The following is a 15,161-nucleotide window of genomic DNA, read 5'->3' on the forward strand; positions in this document are numbered from 1 at the left end:
TCTGTTGAGCATGGTAATCAAATCTCTGTACTCCTCTTGGAAATCGATCCGGTGTGGTGTGTTCGGTACTTTGCTCAGACGGGGACGACTCTTAAGTAGCCAGTTCTTGTTGATTATGCTTAGGCAAGCATCTGGATCATCATCGTACACTGATCTGGCTCCTTCAATGCTCTTGTATATCATGTCCCTGTGCTCTGGAAGATGGAAGGCTTCACTTATGGCCTCCTCTGAAAGGTACGCCAAAGTGTTTCCCTCATTGGACACAATTGTCCTGGACTGTGGATTGTAATGACGGGCACACTCTATCATCAACTCGTGACACTGAATGGCTGGAGGAAAACCGGCCGCCTTAACGATGCCACTCTCTATTATTCTCCGGGCGACAGGTGACGGCTTGCCGATGTAAGGGACCTCTCGGAACTTCTTCGTGCTAAAGTTTCCCAAGTTTGTATCTCCAATGTTGCTCCACTTGGACACGATCTTGGTCTCCACCTCTTCAGTCTTCTGATCTTCTTTCATGAGAGCCGAGCGACTGGTGGATGCTCCCGCCTTTGGGGTCGCCATACCTACACAACATTTCATTATAAGAAATAGATTTTTGAAATAAATAACGTAGATAAGAGAGATAGATTTTAGGAAACCTCATGATAAGTCCCTAGAGTTATCATTTCCTAAAATACAACGATTGAGCTAAGAGATTTAAAATTCAAAATTTGAAATATGACGATGAATGAATAAAACAATAATAATTAAATCGCCATACCTCGACAGAGAGCTAACTCTAGAATGCAAAAACAAAATTTGCCTAGGCAAAATTTGAGGTATAAGATAATCTTCAATATGATTCCCTCAAAATATACTTCGCCACCTCTGGAGAGAACGTGATCTTCAAGTAATGCCTTAGACGTGGTCTTAAATGGATCTCCAAATTCGCCTTTGGTGTGGTCTTAGATGGATCTCCAAGTTCGCCCTTGGTGTGGTCTTAGATGGATCTCCAAGTTCGCCCTTGGTGTGGTCTTCAAATTCGCACCACCTTTGAACACACTTCGCACTATATTCGCCTCTTCTTGATTCGCATGAAGAAAGGTAAAAATGATTATGTGAAAATGATCATTTCACTCCCCTTATAAATAGCGCTCATACCCTTTCACCCCTTAGGCCGACTTGACAAATAAAACCATTTTTTAAATGATTTGCAATAAAATAACAAGGCCGACTTGCCTAATTGGGCGCTTCAAATCGATTTTTATATTAATTAAATAATTAATTATTAATGCCTTGCGTTTTTTAAATGAGAATTTCGATTTTTAATAAAGGCAAAAAATAATTAATAAAAGATAACGCCATATTAAATGCTAAATAAAAATGGATTTTCAATTTTTTAATCGATTTAGCATTTAAGGAAATTTAAATTTGTTTATTTGGCGCCAAAATTGGAAAACAAAGGGACGTACCTCATCGCTCTGGTCCCTTGGAGAGGGACAGGAGCGATTCACCATTTTGTCTTGACTTTTGCATTTCTTACGTCCAACTCCTTCATCTCCACGTTAAAAATCGATCACCTTGATGGTCCTTCGAATTTGATCGCCTTGTGTGCGCATATGGATGTCCTTTAAGTGCATATCGCCCTGGTCCTTGTCCAAAGGACAGGAGCGATCTTCTTGTTTTCATGTCCATCTTGCATCTTTTAACTTCGATTTTTTATTGTGGGCGAATAGCATCCTTTGTTCGTGTCTTTTGCGCCTATTCCATTTGCTCGCATGAAGTTTTGAGTGTATTAAAGGGATCATCGCCCTTGTCCCTTGGAGAGGGACAGGAGCGATCCATGTCCTTTCCTTGACCTTGTCAACTTTGCACTTCGATCTTCATTGTAATGCCCTTCAAACGTCGTCCTTCACCTTACCTAACCTTGCTTCGCTTTGATCTTTGAAGGAACGTGCGTGCTTTTGATGATATCGCCTTGGTCCTTGTCCAAAGGACAGGAGCGATGTGAGGCTTTTACATTATTTGACAATGTTTGGACGTTCAACACTTTTGCGAATTATCTTCAAACGATGCCTTGGACCATATGCTATCTTAGGACGTCTTGACTTAGCTTGATCTTGAAGCAAAACAAGGAATCCAAAGCAAATCGCCCTGGTCCCTTGGAGAGGGACAGGAGCGATATAGTCTCCATGCTCAAAATAATGATCATTTCACGTTCAAAACTCTTGTTTATCATCCTTTTACCATACCATGGACCCTCTAAAACATTGCAATGTCTTGTCCTTACGTAAATTTTGCATGAAATGGCCAATGCACCTAACATCGCCTTGGTCCCTTCCTAAGGGACGGGAGCGATCTATGTTATAGGGTGTCAATTTCTTCATTTTAACGTCCTTTGAGTGTTTGCGCATGATGAAGACGCCTTGAAATGTCCCTCGCCACCTTGTCTTGACTTGTGTCGACCTTGAACTTCGGAGGAACGACCTTGAACTTGAGAGGGACGTATCTTCACCATTGTATCGCCCTGGTCCCTTGGAGAGGGACAGGAGCGATCCTTCCTTTGTGGCCTTCATCTTACTTTGCCAGGTTCCAAGTTTATATTCAACGGAGTCGTCCTTCTTCACTCTATCTGCCCATGCCTTGACATTGTTTGTAATTTTGCAACAAAGGCAATTATATCAAAAATCGCTCTGGTCCCTTGGAGAGGGACAGGAGCGAACTAGGCATTTAATGCTGGTATGGACGTCCAAAAAATCTTCAATTTATATTCAATGCATTCATCTCATGTTCTCCTTCGTTTTTGAACGTAAACTTGCCTTGACCCTTGTCTGGATTTTGCAAAATGGAGGAAATCGCTCTGGTCCCTGGGAGAGGGACGAGAGCTACAAGGTACCTCGCCCTGGTCCCTTGGAGAGGGACAGGAGCGATTTAGTCAATATAGGTCATTTTCCTTCATTTTTTTGCATCTCAAATTATATTCATTTGGCAAAGTATCTTCCTTCGGACGTCCTCCAATTGCTGAGTTATCAAAATCTTGCATGGACATGGCGAAATTTGAATCGTAGCTCCGGTCCTTGACCGAGGGACAGGAGCGATTTTCCTCCTGGAGGCCTTTCCGCGCTCATGAAAATCTTCAATTTATATTCAAATGAAAGATCTTGTCGTTCTCTATCACTTCAAACGTAAAATTTGTCTGGACTCTGCAAGGACAATGAGATATTTGAAAATGAGCTCCCGTCCTTCACTGAGGGACAGGAGCGATTTTGCTCCTACAGGCCAAAATAACAAGATTTTTCACATTTTAACACTTCACGAGGCGAAAACAAATCAATTCCAATGCCCAGGATCAAACTTCAAAAAAGTCAAAATTTGGTCAAAATATTCAATCAGACAAGAATTCACATTGACAGTCAACACTTAGACAAGTTTAAGCTCTGCAAGAACATTCCAATTGAAAAAATTAGACCATTTTGGCGAAATCATTGCATTCAAAAATTTGCATTCTAGAAAAGAAAGCTCAAAAGCTCTCAAAAGTGACTGGATTCTGGCTCGAAAAGGCAAGATTTAAAACCCTAGGGCTTAGCCCTAAATCCAGACAACTAACGGACTAACAAAACCCTAAAAACGAAAGCGAAAACAAGCGAAAAAAGAGGGGGTCCCCATTTGCGATGGGGCGATGTGTGAAATGGTCACAACAGGTTGGAAGGCATGATGGCGACTTAATCACTTTGTTTTGAGGTTATGCACTTTGCATACTAAACTTTTAGGGCTCTTATCGGGATTTTAGGGGTGATATGAAAGAAAACGTGAATCAATAAATACCCGATATTTCTCCTTTGCTTTTCGATCTTCGCCATATCAGGAAGATTTTTGGCATTTGTAGGGGTTATTATCGGTGATTGTAGAGCTCTGTGATAGCAAAAGAATGGCTTCGTTTGAAAGAAAAGCCCGAGATTTCCTTCGTTTTGGTATTTTCGGCCTTTGAAGGCCTGATAGCCGGTAACGTCCACATTTGTAGGGGGAAATTTCCAAACTTTCACCTTCGATGATTCCCTTCAATGGCATCCACTTTAGCATTTTGAGTTGTCACCCACAATTTTTTTTAAAATTTTTTAACACAAGATCACCACCCGTTAGCATTAGTAGTAAGAAATATCATGATCAATATAATTGGCGGTTAAACTAGCCACTTCCACTTTTCAGCGGGTGAAGTAAGAACAGTAGAAAATAACAATTCCTTGGTGGTATGACCAGTGTAATGTCCCTACTAGTTAGAGATCACTGTCCTGCAAAACAAATTGTTAGAATGCAACAAATATATATATATATATATATATATATATATATATATATAACTAATCTAATTTGCAATTAATCTTCAATTACTTAATTAAAACTAGTCTCAAATCTTATTTAATAAAAAGGATACGAATGCAGTACTGGGACATGTCCTTAGGTGGTTGTAATGCCCACCTTCTTGGAACCCACCGTGGTTCCAAGCCTTACCAAGAAATCGATGGATATTTCAATTCCTGTCTTGGATGTAACATCTTACATCCAAGCCTACCAAGGAAGATCATCATATATGATCAATTCTTTGCCTTGGATGATACATCTTATCATCCAAGTCTACCAGAGAGGACCGGCCAGATCCGTCTCTTCTTGGGTGAGCTTTTGACACCCAAGCCTTAACATAAATGCATATAAATACTCAGTATATACTGTCTACCAGGGATTATCATAATCCCTGAATTAGGCTAAGGGAATTTCATCCCAATAGCCTCCATCATATAGCCACATTATTGTTATTCATATAACATTCTACATTTCATTAACATTTTTCAATCTATAATTTATGCCTACATTTACATATTCCTTAATTCCCATTATTGATCCTATATACATATAAATATTTTGCATACATACATATATCCATTGCTACATACACATGAGACAATACTATTATCCTACTATAAAAGAGATTGGTATATTATTATATATGACAAAACCATCATTAATATATATGTGTGTGTGGCACACACGTCCACACACATATATACCCCTGTGGCATGTAAGTCCCGCTTACCTGTTTCGCAGTCCGCAGTCTACAGTCCCTCCTCCCGTTTTCTCCTCTTCTGTCCCCCTCCCTTTGCGTTGTGGTTGCCTTCCTTATACCCCGTGGAGGGGAAGCATTGCATCCCACCACAGGTCCCTTCCGTGGGAAGGGGTGTGATGGTGGTTGCAGCCCAGGTTGAGACTACCTTCCCACCACTTCCCGCGGAAGGGGGGGGTAACCGTGATGTTTCCCTTGTGTTATATCGCAGCTCCTTATAATTAACATTTAACTTATATAACATCTTAATTCCATTAACTAACATTATTTATTTAATAATACATTTCTTCATTATTTAATATATTAAATACATTAACATTGTTTAATCATTTATTTTTATTAACCTTATTTAATATATTAACAATATTTAATGATTTATTTCCTCTTTTAATATATTAACATTATTTTAATAATTGCTTTCTTCATATTATATATTTCTATTGGACCCCATAATATATGCTATTATTATTATTGGTGTGTTTTATAAAATTTACATCAGGGGATACAGTAGGGGTTAGCACAACCAGCCAATTTACAAGCCAAACAAAGATAGAACAAGACAATCACTCGACCACTTTCCAGCGGGAGGACTATTCATAAACAAAAACTATCACTCGACCACTTATGCAACGGGAGGACAGAGAACATCAAATAATCACTCGACCACTTATTCAGCGGGAGAACTGGAGTACAGTAAAATAGACAAATAAGCAGCTAAGCCAGCCTCTTCCACTTATGCAGTGGGTGCTACAAGTATATTGCAGAGAAATGGATTGTTCAGTACTACTAAATCAATCTTACAATATTTTATCCTGCAAATATTGTTAGTTCAATATAATTTCAATCTCTAGATAGAAATGAAAGTACTCCAAGGAATTGCAATAAGATATCTCTGAAATAACTAGCCAAATACACACCTAACCAAATCGGAAATGAAGTACCAACAATACTAGAAATGAACCAACAACACAGAAATGCCCGTAACTCTCTCAAACTCCACCAAACAGCTCCAAATCAGTGGCGAAGGAAGGCTAGGGGGAAGTTGATCAAACCTGAACCCAACAACCACATCAAACCTCATTGAAAATTCTGCTCGCAGCCTTAGGGCAAGGCTGAAATGGTACGGCCAGCAAGGAAACTCAACCAGTAATGAAAAACTACACACTCCACCTCATAATACGAGCCTCCAGATGAAAAATCGCCCAGTAGAGGGGCTTCCAACGAGCTATCACCCAGAATGAACGGATACACAGACAAAAAGTTATGAATTAAAATAAGGTACAGCCATACCCATAGACTTATGATGACAAAATCACTTTAGCACTACAACCGACTTGCAACCTGAAAACACACAAATGCCCCAAAACACATCAGAAAACATTAAATGTTACTACATCAATGAACTCCCTCTGTTCTTTAGTGTAAAGAACAGTCTCTCAATCTCAACTAGTTGCTATCTTTCAAGCAAGAAGCCAAGAACCAGCTAGGAGGTAATTCCTCGAAGCAATCTCTCTGGATTTCGGCAACACTTCGTTGCAAATAAACATGGATAGTCTCAAATGAAGGCCAAGGCACACTTTTATAGCTTTCTCCTCAAATCAAACTTCTTTTCCCTCCAATATGGGATTAAACAACAACATTCCAATGTCCTTAATTTGCAGTTCATTTCATTTTTCCCAAAATCACCCATCACATGGTGGCAAATACACTTTATAAAAAAAATACATCAAATAAGTGTATTATGGCATCCAAAGAATAAAGTGAAGTATATCATAAAATTATCTTATTTTCCTCCTAAGGCATCCATCTTGCCTTAACAATAATTCACTCATAAAATATTTTTTCTCAACGAAGAACTGCCCAACATATAACTAAGGAAATGACTTTAAATATCAATATAACTTAAGCAATCCCCCTTAACTAAATCGTCCAACTTTTGCCTTAAGTTATAATTTAATTTAAACACCATTTTTTATCAAATACTTAACTTGCCAAAACAAGCTCCAAAAATGTTGGAAGACAAACTGCTCAAATTGACTTGTCGGAAATAGCCATCTGAACTGACCAGCTGAACCCTTGCTAAAAATAGTACTGCTAAAAATAGTACTTACCGTACTGCTAAAAATAGTAAGTCTTTCCAAAGTGATTTTAATGACATTCTGAGTAGCTGTCGCAGCTTACTGAAAATAGTAAGTCCGAAAAAGTTTTCAGATTCATTTGCTTGTTTCACCATCGCGAAGCTCTTTGAAAACCTAGAGAAATAAACTACCCTTGCCTCCACTTACTAAAAATAGTAAGTTTGCCAAACTCCGTTGCTTGCTATGCATGTACCATCATTGCGAAGCTTTTTGAAAACCCAGAAGGAATCTAGAACCAAAACTGTCAAACTCCAACACGCAAGCCACCAAAAATGCCGAAACATCCTCCTAGAGGTAGGAAACCCTAATTTCTGCTCCCTACTAGCCTACGGGTCTCCGGAATAGGTTAACGACCAACTGAACTGGTCACTATTGAGAAGGGGACATTACACATTTCGCTCTGGGCTTTTTCGTTGGGATCTTCTGACACGATCATGGACATAGGCCTTTCTCTCTCTCTATTGAGCAGTGGGAGGGGGTCCTTTGTCTGGGACAAGGGTGTGTGTGCGAAATGCGCAACAATATTCATCACTATAAGTTGACTTGAAAATTGCAACATTCTCAACTTCATCTTGCCCTTTTCTTGAAAAAGCCTTAGTGATCTCATCGACTATATCATTTTCATACCTTTTGTTTGTATCATTTTGGAATGCCACCGCCCAATCTTCAAGAATTTGTGAACCTTGTTGCCTAACAACTTGCTTTTGATGGTCCATGTGAGCAATCTTTTCCTGAATTTTCTGTAGGTGTTATGCTTGAGAAGCTATCATCTTAGCTTTCTTGGCTCTTCTTACCATTCGTCAAACTGACACACCCTATCATACAATTTTTTTTCTGATTTATGGGGTTTTTGTAAACAATACCGCAAGTTTTCTACAAAAACTGGCAAAGAGTTATTGCATGGGTTTCTCATCTCTAGTTTTGGTGTGCGAGTTCTCACGATTTCGGCAAGTAATTGGTGCATTTTTCATCTATGGTATGTTTTATATTATAACAGTAATATTATTTAATTCCTTAAGTAGTTGGCTTTACTATTATTAAATAATATTATACCTTTTATATTCTACACGTTAATACTTATCTTTTTGAAAGCAATGCACTCCAGGGCCATAAAAGGTAGTATTGACAATAGCAAAGAGAAGCAAATGATATCTGAAGTTGAACAATGCATTAACATGTATGAGTTTTGTGTGCCTATTTTTCCAGTGGAATTTCATTTTTTTTCTTAAGCAGATCATTTCTCATATTCATTTACACAGCATTCCATATGGAAGCTGAAATATCATCAGGATAAGAAGAGAAGTATTCACATAGCTACCTATAATATGAAAGGTTTCAGACCTCTACAAGTGTAACAGGAGGTTGGGTAGTTTTATTCAAAGAAGGGTCGAACAAGCTACCAATTGAGCACTTCAAAAGTTGGGAATCATGATGATTGTGATAAAAAATTCTCTGCTTCTGCATTCAAACTGCAATAAGGACAAGTTTAATTTTCTCATCTAACACAAATGTCCTTTTTTTCAATGAATTTTCACGACTAGTTTTGGTTAACAAATGAAATAAATGTCTTTTATTCTAATTGGTGAAACTGGTCTTTCTCTTTTGAGTCTACATTATCTTTTGTGCAGTGCAGGTAACGAAGTGGATGCTGAGCAAGGGTCAAGGCAAAACCATGGGAAACCACTACTTATTATTGGATGCTCTTGCTCAAGAGCAAAGAATAGAAGAAGCTGAGGAACTTTGGAATCAAATTTTCAAAAGGCATCTAGAATATGTTCCTAGGATGTTTTTCACTCGTGTCATCACCATGTATGAGCAAAACAACATGCCTGATAAGTTGATTGAGGTATTTCATCTTTCTGTTCTTTATCTTGCTAAATGGTCAATATATTGCATATTTATACTCCAAGGGATCATGCTGATGTGTAGAGAAATTGATGAATACTGTACTTTTGTGGTTGATGGTTTGGTTTCTTCAACAACGGAACATTGATTGAAACCTCTGTTATGTTATCACTTTCATTTTGTTAGGAATAAATGATTTATCAACATTTGCAGCTGCTTTATAATTATAAGTCAAATATGTGACATGCTTTATGATTATCTATTTTTTGGTAAACATGCATTTATAATACAGAGAATCCATGCTGAGGCCCTCTTCCAACATATGTAGTAATTACAACATATCTAGTTACCCACCAATCAATGGAGGGACAAGGTGATATATTTATTACATACTTCCATTGATCTGGAATCTGATTAGCTAATTCTGCTTCTAAAAAGGAAACCTTACACTAGTGCTTGAAAGTCGGGATAGCTGGATTGCATTCAAAACATTGTTGTTACTGGATTGTAGTTCTTCTTTAACTGATAGTTGTGTATTCTTTTATGGTAATTGTTAATGATCTACTTAGGTCCATAAGCTACATTATAGGTGGGGCCATAAATAGGTTGATAATACTTATTTGTCCCACAAAAACATTCAACCATATTCATTTATTTACTAGAATAGTTACAAGCGCTTCTAGAAACACAAAGTTTGATTTGACACATATATCCACTCTATCCATATTTTGTATGTTCATTGGAGAAATATTAAAAAAGTTCTTAAGAACTAATGTACATATGGAGGAAAATGATCATGTATTCCTCTTAAATTACCTTGAAATAAGATAAAGACAAGCTACAATATTCAAAGGTAAAAATACAAGGAAGCAAATGCACGCCAATTGAAATTTGACAAACTAATCACGTATTCCTCTTAAATTACTGAAAGATATTGGGTACATTGCCCCTCTCTAAATTGGAAGCATACTTGCAATAGGATACAAACATAGTATTCAAAGGTAAAAATACAAGGAAGCAAATTCATGTTAGTTGAAATTTGAAGACAGTCCCACCATAGCCATTTTTTGAAGTTCTAAAACTTGGTATCGTTGATGTGTGTTTTGTGACACTCACCAACAGAATAAAATACCAAACATTCTATCCTCTCTTGAACAAGGAAACCTCAAATGCTAAACAATGTGATCAAATAAGGCAACCCCAAGCTTTACAATGCAAACAATGCGACTTCATGTTGGATAGACTCAATGAATGATGTGTTTTGCTGATATCACAAAGAAACTTACGCTTTGCTGGGACTAGAATTTTGAATTCTAAGCTTTGAACTTCAAATAAAAGACAAAAAGATGAAGGGTTTAGAGAAATCTAATCTAAGAATCTAACAATGCAAGAAATGATTGCTGACTTAGTGAAACCAAACCAAGCTTTGCTTCGCCATGAGGAAACAACTACACAAAGATGGTGCAATCTCCAAAGGGTACACAAATGATTTTCAATTCACTTATGCACATCAACACCATGAACAATGAGCATAGAGCAATTGAAGTTAAGAATTCAATATGAGTTCAGACTAACCATGCACTACAATTTGCAATCAACAAATTACAAATGGTATGAACATATAGGCTTCACCATTAATCAACAATAATATCTTCCATTCAACCAATCAACTCCATGTAAACAAATCTAAAACTTGAGAATTAGAAACCATGCAACATGTTGAAACTCTTACAAAGATCCACCTTATCTTTAATGAAAATCATGTATTTATTTCGACTTAATCTTGGCAACAATCTCTAGTCTCCTCTTACTACTATTCTACTATTGGCTCCTGTTGACGTGTATTTTGTACACAATCATACACAGAATAAAATACCTAAAGGCATCTTATCCTTTCTTGAGAAAATAGTCTCTAACTGCTGAAGATTCGCGTAAAGGATCAGTTAGGTAGACTCCAAGGTTCTTTTAGTGGGATCTCCACGTGTGGACAAGCTCCAGTGGTATAATGTGATTTGCTGGAATCACAAGGGGACTTACATTGAACTTCCGATCTGCTTTGCTGGACACAGGCTCTTACTAACTTAGATTAAAAAAATGGAAAAAGGAAAGGGGAAAGAGAGGATCTAATCCTAATACTAAGAATGTAGGAGCAATGACTTGATTTTTGATGAAACTCTAACTAGATCTTGTTTTGACATCAATGGAACATCTACACAAGGCTAGTGCGATCTTCTATGGGAAGCTTTATGATGTTCAAATCATCACCGCAGGCATAGATACCATCCAAGTTGATGCATATCAATGGAGAGGCGACAAATTGAAATTGAGCTTAGGCTGAATGATCCAGTTGACTACGCAAGGGCAAGTCTGCAATCAACAAACTGCTAGTAGTATGGATGTACGAATTCCACCATCAATCAATCACATTCCCTCCATTCATTTAATCATCTACCATCTAAGATTGAAGACTCAGCAAGAAACCATGCAAATTGCAAGAAAAACGACATATTTCACCATTACTTCAATGAAAATGGAGTTTGTTTACAATCAATGGCAACAATTTCTTGCCTTGTCCTCCTATTCTACTCTCTAACTACTTTCAACTATTTACAACTCTCTCTAATTCTATCTAAAATTTTTTTACAAATGAAATGTTTGGGCTTATATAGTGCCCACAATACAATTTGATGGCTTAGATCAATTCAAGATCAATGGCCAAGATTCAACAATGAAAAACCCTAATTAGGGTTTGTTACAACCATTACATAACATTTAATGTTTGACCAATGATAAAATTGTATTGCTTGGACACATGTCCCTTTTAGAAAAATTGACCAATGGATAGCCAGGGTAGGTACATCGGAGTTTGTGCCACCTTCCATGAGTTAAGTACATTGAATCTGGACATGCTGAGATGGACTTCACTGATTGGAGAAATGATGACTAGGACGCCACCTCATTTGACACTTGGAACTTGGTAGATATTCAACTTGATGTTGTTGAGAAGCTTGCTTTAAATAATTCATCTGGAACTATTTACTTCTTCAACGAGCCCTTTGTTCTAACTCCTTGTGTCCTTGATGTGCAGGAAGATGATGTACCTCGCCTTGGAACGCTGGATTGAAAGAGGTCGCCCATGTCCTGGCTAAGACCGTCCCGGCGAAGACCGTCCTGGATCCGGCTTGATTTTCCTTGAAGAGACCTCCATTTGATGCCTACACAACATTTCAAAATTAGTAACATGATTTTGCAATGAATAGATAGAGAGCAAATTTTAGGAAACTTAATGATAAGTCCTTTATTAATCATTTCCTAAAAACAACTGAGCTAAGGCAAAACAAAATTTCAAAATCCAAAATTAAGGAAATGACGATCAACGTTCAAAATCAAAACAATAAATCCATATCGTCATACCTCTTTGAGAGCTTAACTCTAAAATGCAAAATAAAGGAATTTGCCTAGGCAAAATTTGAAATTCGATAGTCTTGATGTGATCTTCAAAAGAACGTTCCTCTTATCAACTTCGCCACCCTTGGAATCTTTGATGTGTTCTTCAATGTCCTTGGCAAGTTCGCCTAACTTGAAACTTCAAGTTCGCCTCTCCTTTGGATAGTAGTTTCGCACCACCTTTGATTGAATTCGCTCCTCTTCTTGAATGATAATTTCGCCCTTCCTTTGATTGAATTCGCTCCTCTTTTGCCTTCTCCAAGTTGCATATGAGAGATGATAAATGATGATGTGAAAATGAAATAAACACCTTCCTTTATAGGCGCTCACCTTCATATTGACCTTAGGCCGACTTTTTGCAAAATATAGCAATTAAAACGATTTTTAAATAAATAATAAAGGCCGACCTCTAAAATACCAAGCGCTCCCTTTTGATTTTTATTAAATTAATAATTAATTATTAAATGCCTTTATTTTTAATTAATAAATTTCGATTTTTTACAAAGGCAAAAATAATTAATAAATACATACCATGCGCTATTTAAATGCTTTTAATTAAATATCGATTTTTTCCAAGCATTTAAATAAATTCAAAAAATGTGTTTGAGCGCCAAATTTTGAAGATGAAGGATACGTACCTCATCGCCCTGGTCCCTGACTGAGGGACAGGAGCGATCCATCAATTTGGTCATGATTCTTGCAATTTTTACGTCCAAGGTCCTTATCTCCACGTTGATTTTGCGATGTTTGTTGGGTCCTTCAAGCTTGAATGTCTTTCTTGTGCGAACAAGTGCATCTCATGACCATTATCGCCCTGGTCCCTTGGAGAGGGACAGGAGCGATCTCCATTCTTTTACGTGAGATTCTTCGTTCTTGATGTCAATTCCTCGTCCATTATCCTTTAAACAACGTTTTGAACCTTTTGCAAGTTTGTTTTGCCATGATCTTCGAAGGAAAATGAGTGCTTTGGCAAATATCGCCCTGGTCCCTTCCTGAGGGACAGGAGCGATCCTAGTGTCCTGGCTCAAATTTGCAAACTTTTGATCTTCGTTCTTCGTTCATTGCCTTCCAAAGGACGCCCTTGATCTTGCGTGAACTTGCCTTGACATGCATTTAAAGGAACATGAGTGTTTTAATGAAATCGCCTTGGTCCTTGTCCAAAGGACAGGAGCGATATGAGTTCCTTAGCTTAATTGATAGCATTTGGACGTTCCAAACTTTGATATATCACTTTCAAAAGACGCCTTGGACCTCTTGCGACCTTGGAAAACCTTGACCTCACATGATTTTTGCATGAATTAGCAAATATATTCAACATCGCTCTGGTCCCTTCCTGAGGGACAGGAGCGAATTTCAAGATTTTGAGCTTGTCTTTGCCTTTTTCAACTTGCCATTGCCTTCATTGGGTAAAACGTGGTCCCTTGATCCTCCTCAATCACTTGATGCGTGATAAACTTTCAAAATTTAGAGCCTTTATACAAATTTCGCTCTGGTCCCTTCCTGAGGGACAGGAGCGAACTGGGAGTCTTAGTGCAAATCTTTCAATGTGACGACCTTTGTAACTTGTTGCTTGATGGAAATGCCTTGAGACGTCCTTGCCACCTTGTTCTTCGCCTTGGAGTGGTTTTGAACTTGAAGAAAAGGCAACATACTTATTGTATCGCCCTGGTCCCTTGGAGAGGGACAGGAGCGATTTTGCTCTTGTGGGCCTCATTTCACTTCATCACCTTCGAAAATTATATTCAACGGATTCGCAATGCCTCCTTTCATTCAATCATACCTTGAGATCGGTTGAAATTTGGTGAGAAAATCATGTACAACAAAAATCGCTCTGGTCCCTTCCTGAGGGACAGGAGCGAACTTAAGCATTTTGGTCCTTTGTTGACGTTTGATAATCTTCAATTTGTCTTCAACGGGTTCGATTGACCTCCTTTCTTGCCTTCGAACATAAAATTTGCTTGGTCTTTGTTCAGGACGTACCTTATGAAGAACTTCGCTCTGGTCCTTCAGTGAGGGACAGGAGCGAAATTGACCCTCTAGGCAAAACTTCATCATTTCATTGTTTTTGATCAAGTCTGGATGTTCTATCATGCTCATTTCGTCCTTCACCATGCCTTTGATGTCTCGATTCGTCCAAACAAGGTCAGGAATGGCTCAACTAAGCATTTTCGCTCTGGACCCTTGGTGAGGGACACGAGCGAATCGCCTTGGTCCCTTGGAGAGGGACAGGAGCGCATTTCGCTCTGGACCCTTGGAGAAGGACACGAGCGAAATTTGACTTTTCGCACTCTCGATCAGGACAATTTTAATGGAATATAACATTTAACAAGTATAAGTGACATTTCCTTCTATGTTTCTTCTTTCTTATACTTTAAGTTATATTCCATATATACTTTCAGGATGTTTGAGAGTGGTTTCAGACCTCCAGGAGTTATATTGCAAAATCTAGTTTTTGGAGGTTTTTTCAGTTTCCAGACTTAGTCAAATTCAGGATCAGGGCATTCCAGACTTAGCCAAATTTCAGGATCAGGACCTCACTCAAGCCGGACCTGCTACCCTGTTGATCTCCCCGACAGCACTTCAAGTTATATTCATTTGATAAAATGCACCTCTTTGGACCTTTTCACATCGTC

General features: G+C 38.1%; 1 protein-coding gene across 5 annotated transcripts in view; it reads left to right on the forward strand.

Annotated features, from left to right (window-relative positions):
* The window catches only part of LOC131038459 (pentatricopeptide repeat-containing protein At4g21190), a 322,788-nt gene that overhangs the window by 207,264 nt on the left and 100,363 nt on the right, over nucleotides 1-15,161 (forward strand). For all 5 annotated transcript variants that reach the window (XM_057970898.2, XM_057970899.2, XM_059210108.1 and 2 more), the window contains one exon: nucleotides 8,870-9,082. In XM_057970898.2, coding sequence (XP_057826881.1) covers nucleotides 8,870-9,082 — 213 coding nt within the window. The remainder of the gene's footprint in view (nucleotides 1-8,869; nucleotides 9,083-15,161) is intronic.

This window comes from Cryptomeria japonica, chromosome 8 (genome assembly GCF_030272615.1).
Source record: "Cryptomeria japonica chromosome 8, Sugi_1.0, whole genome shotgun sequence".
In the NCBI taxonomy this organism is placed as follows: Eukaryota; Viridiplantae; Streptophyta; class Pinopsida; order Cupressales; family Cupressaceae; genus Cryptomeria; species Cryptomeria japonica.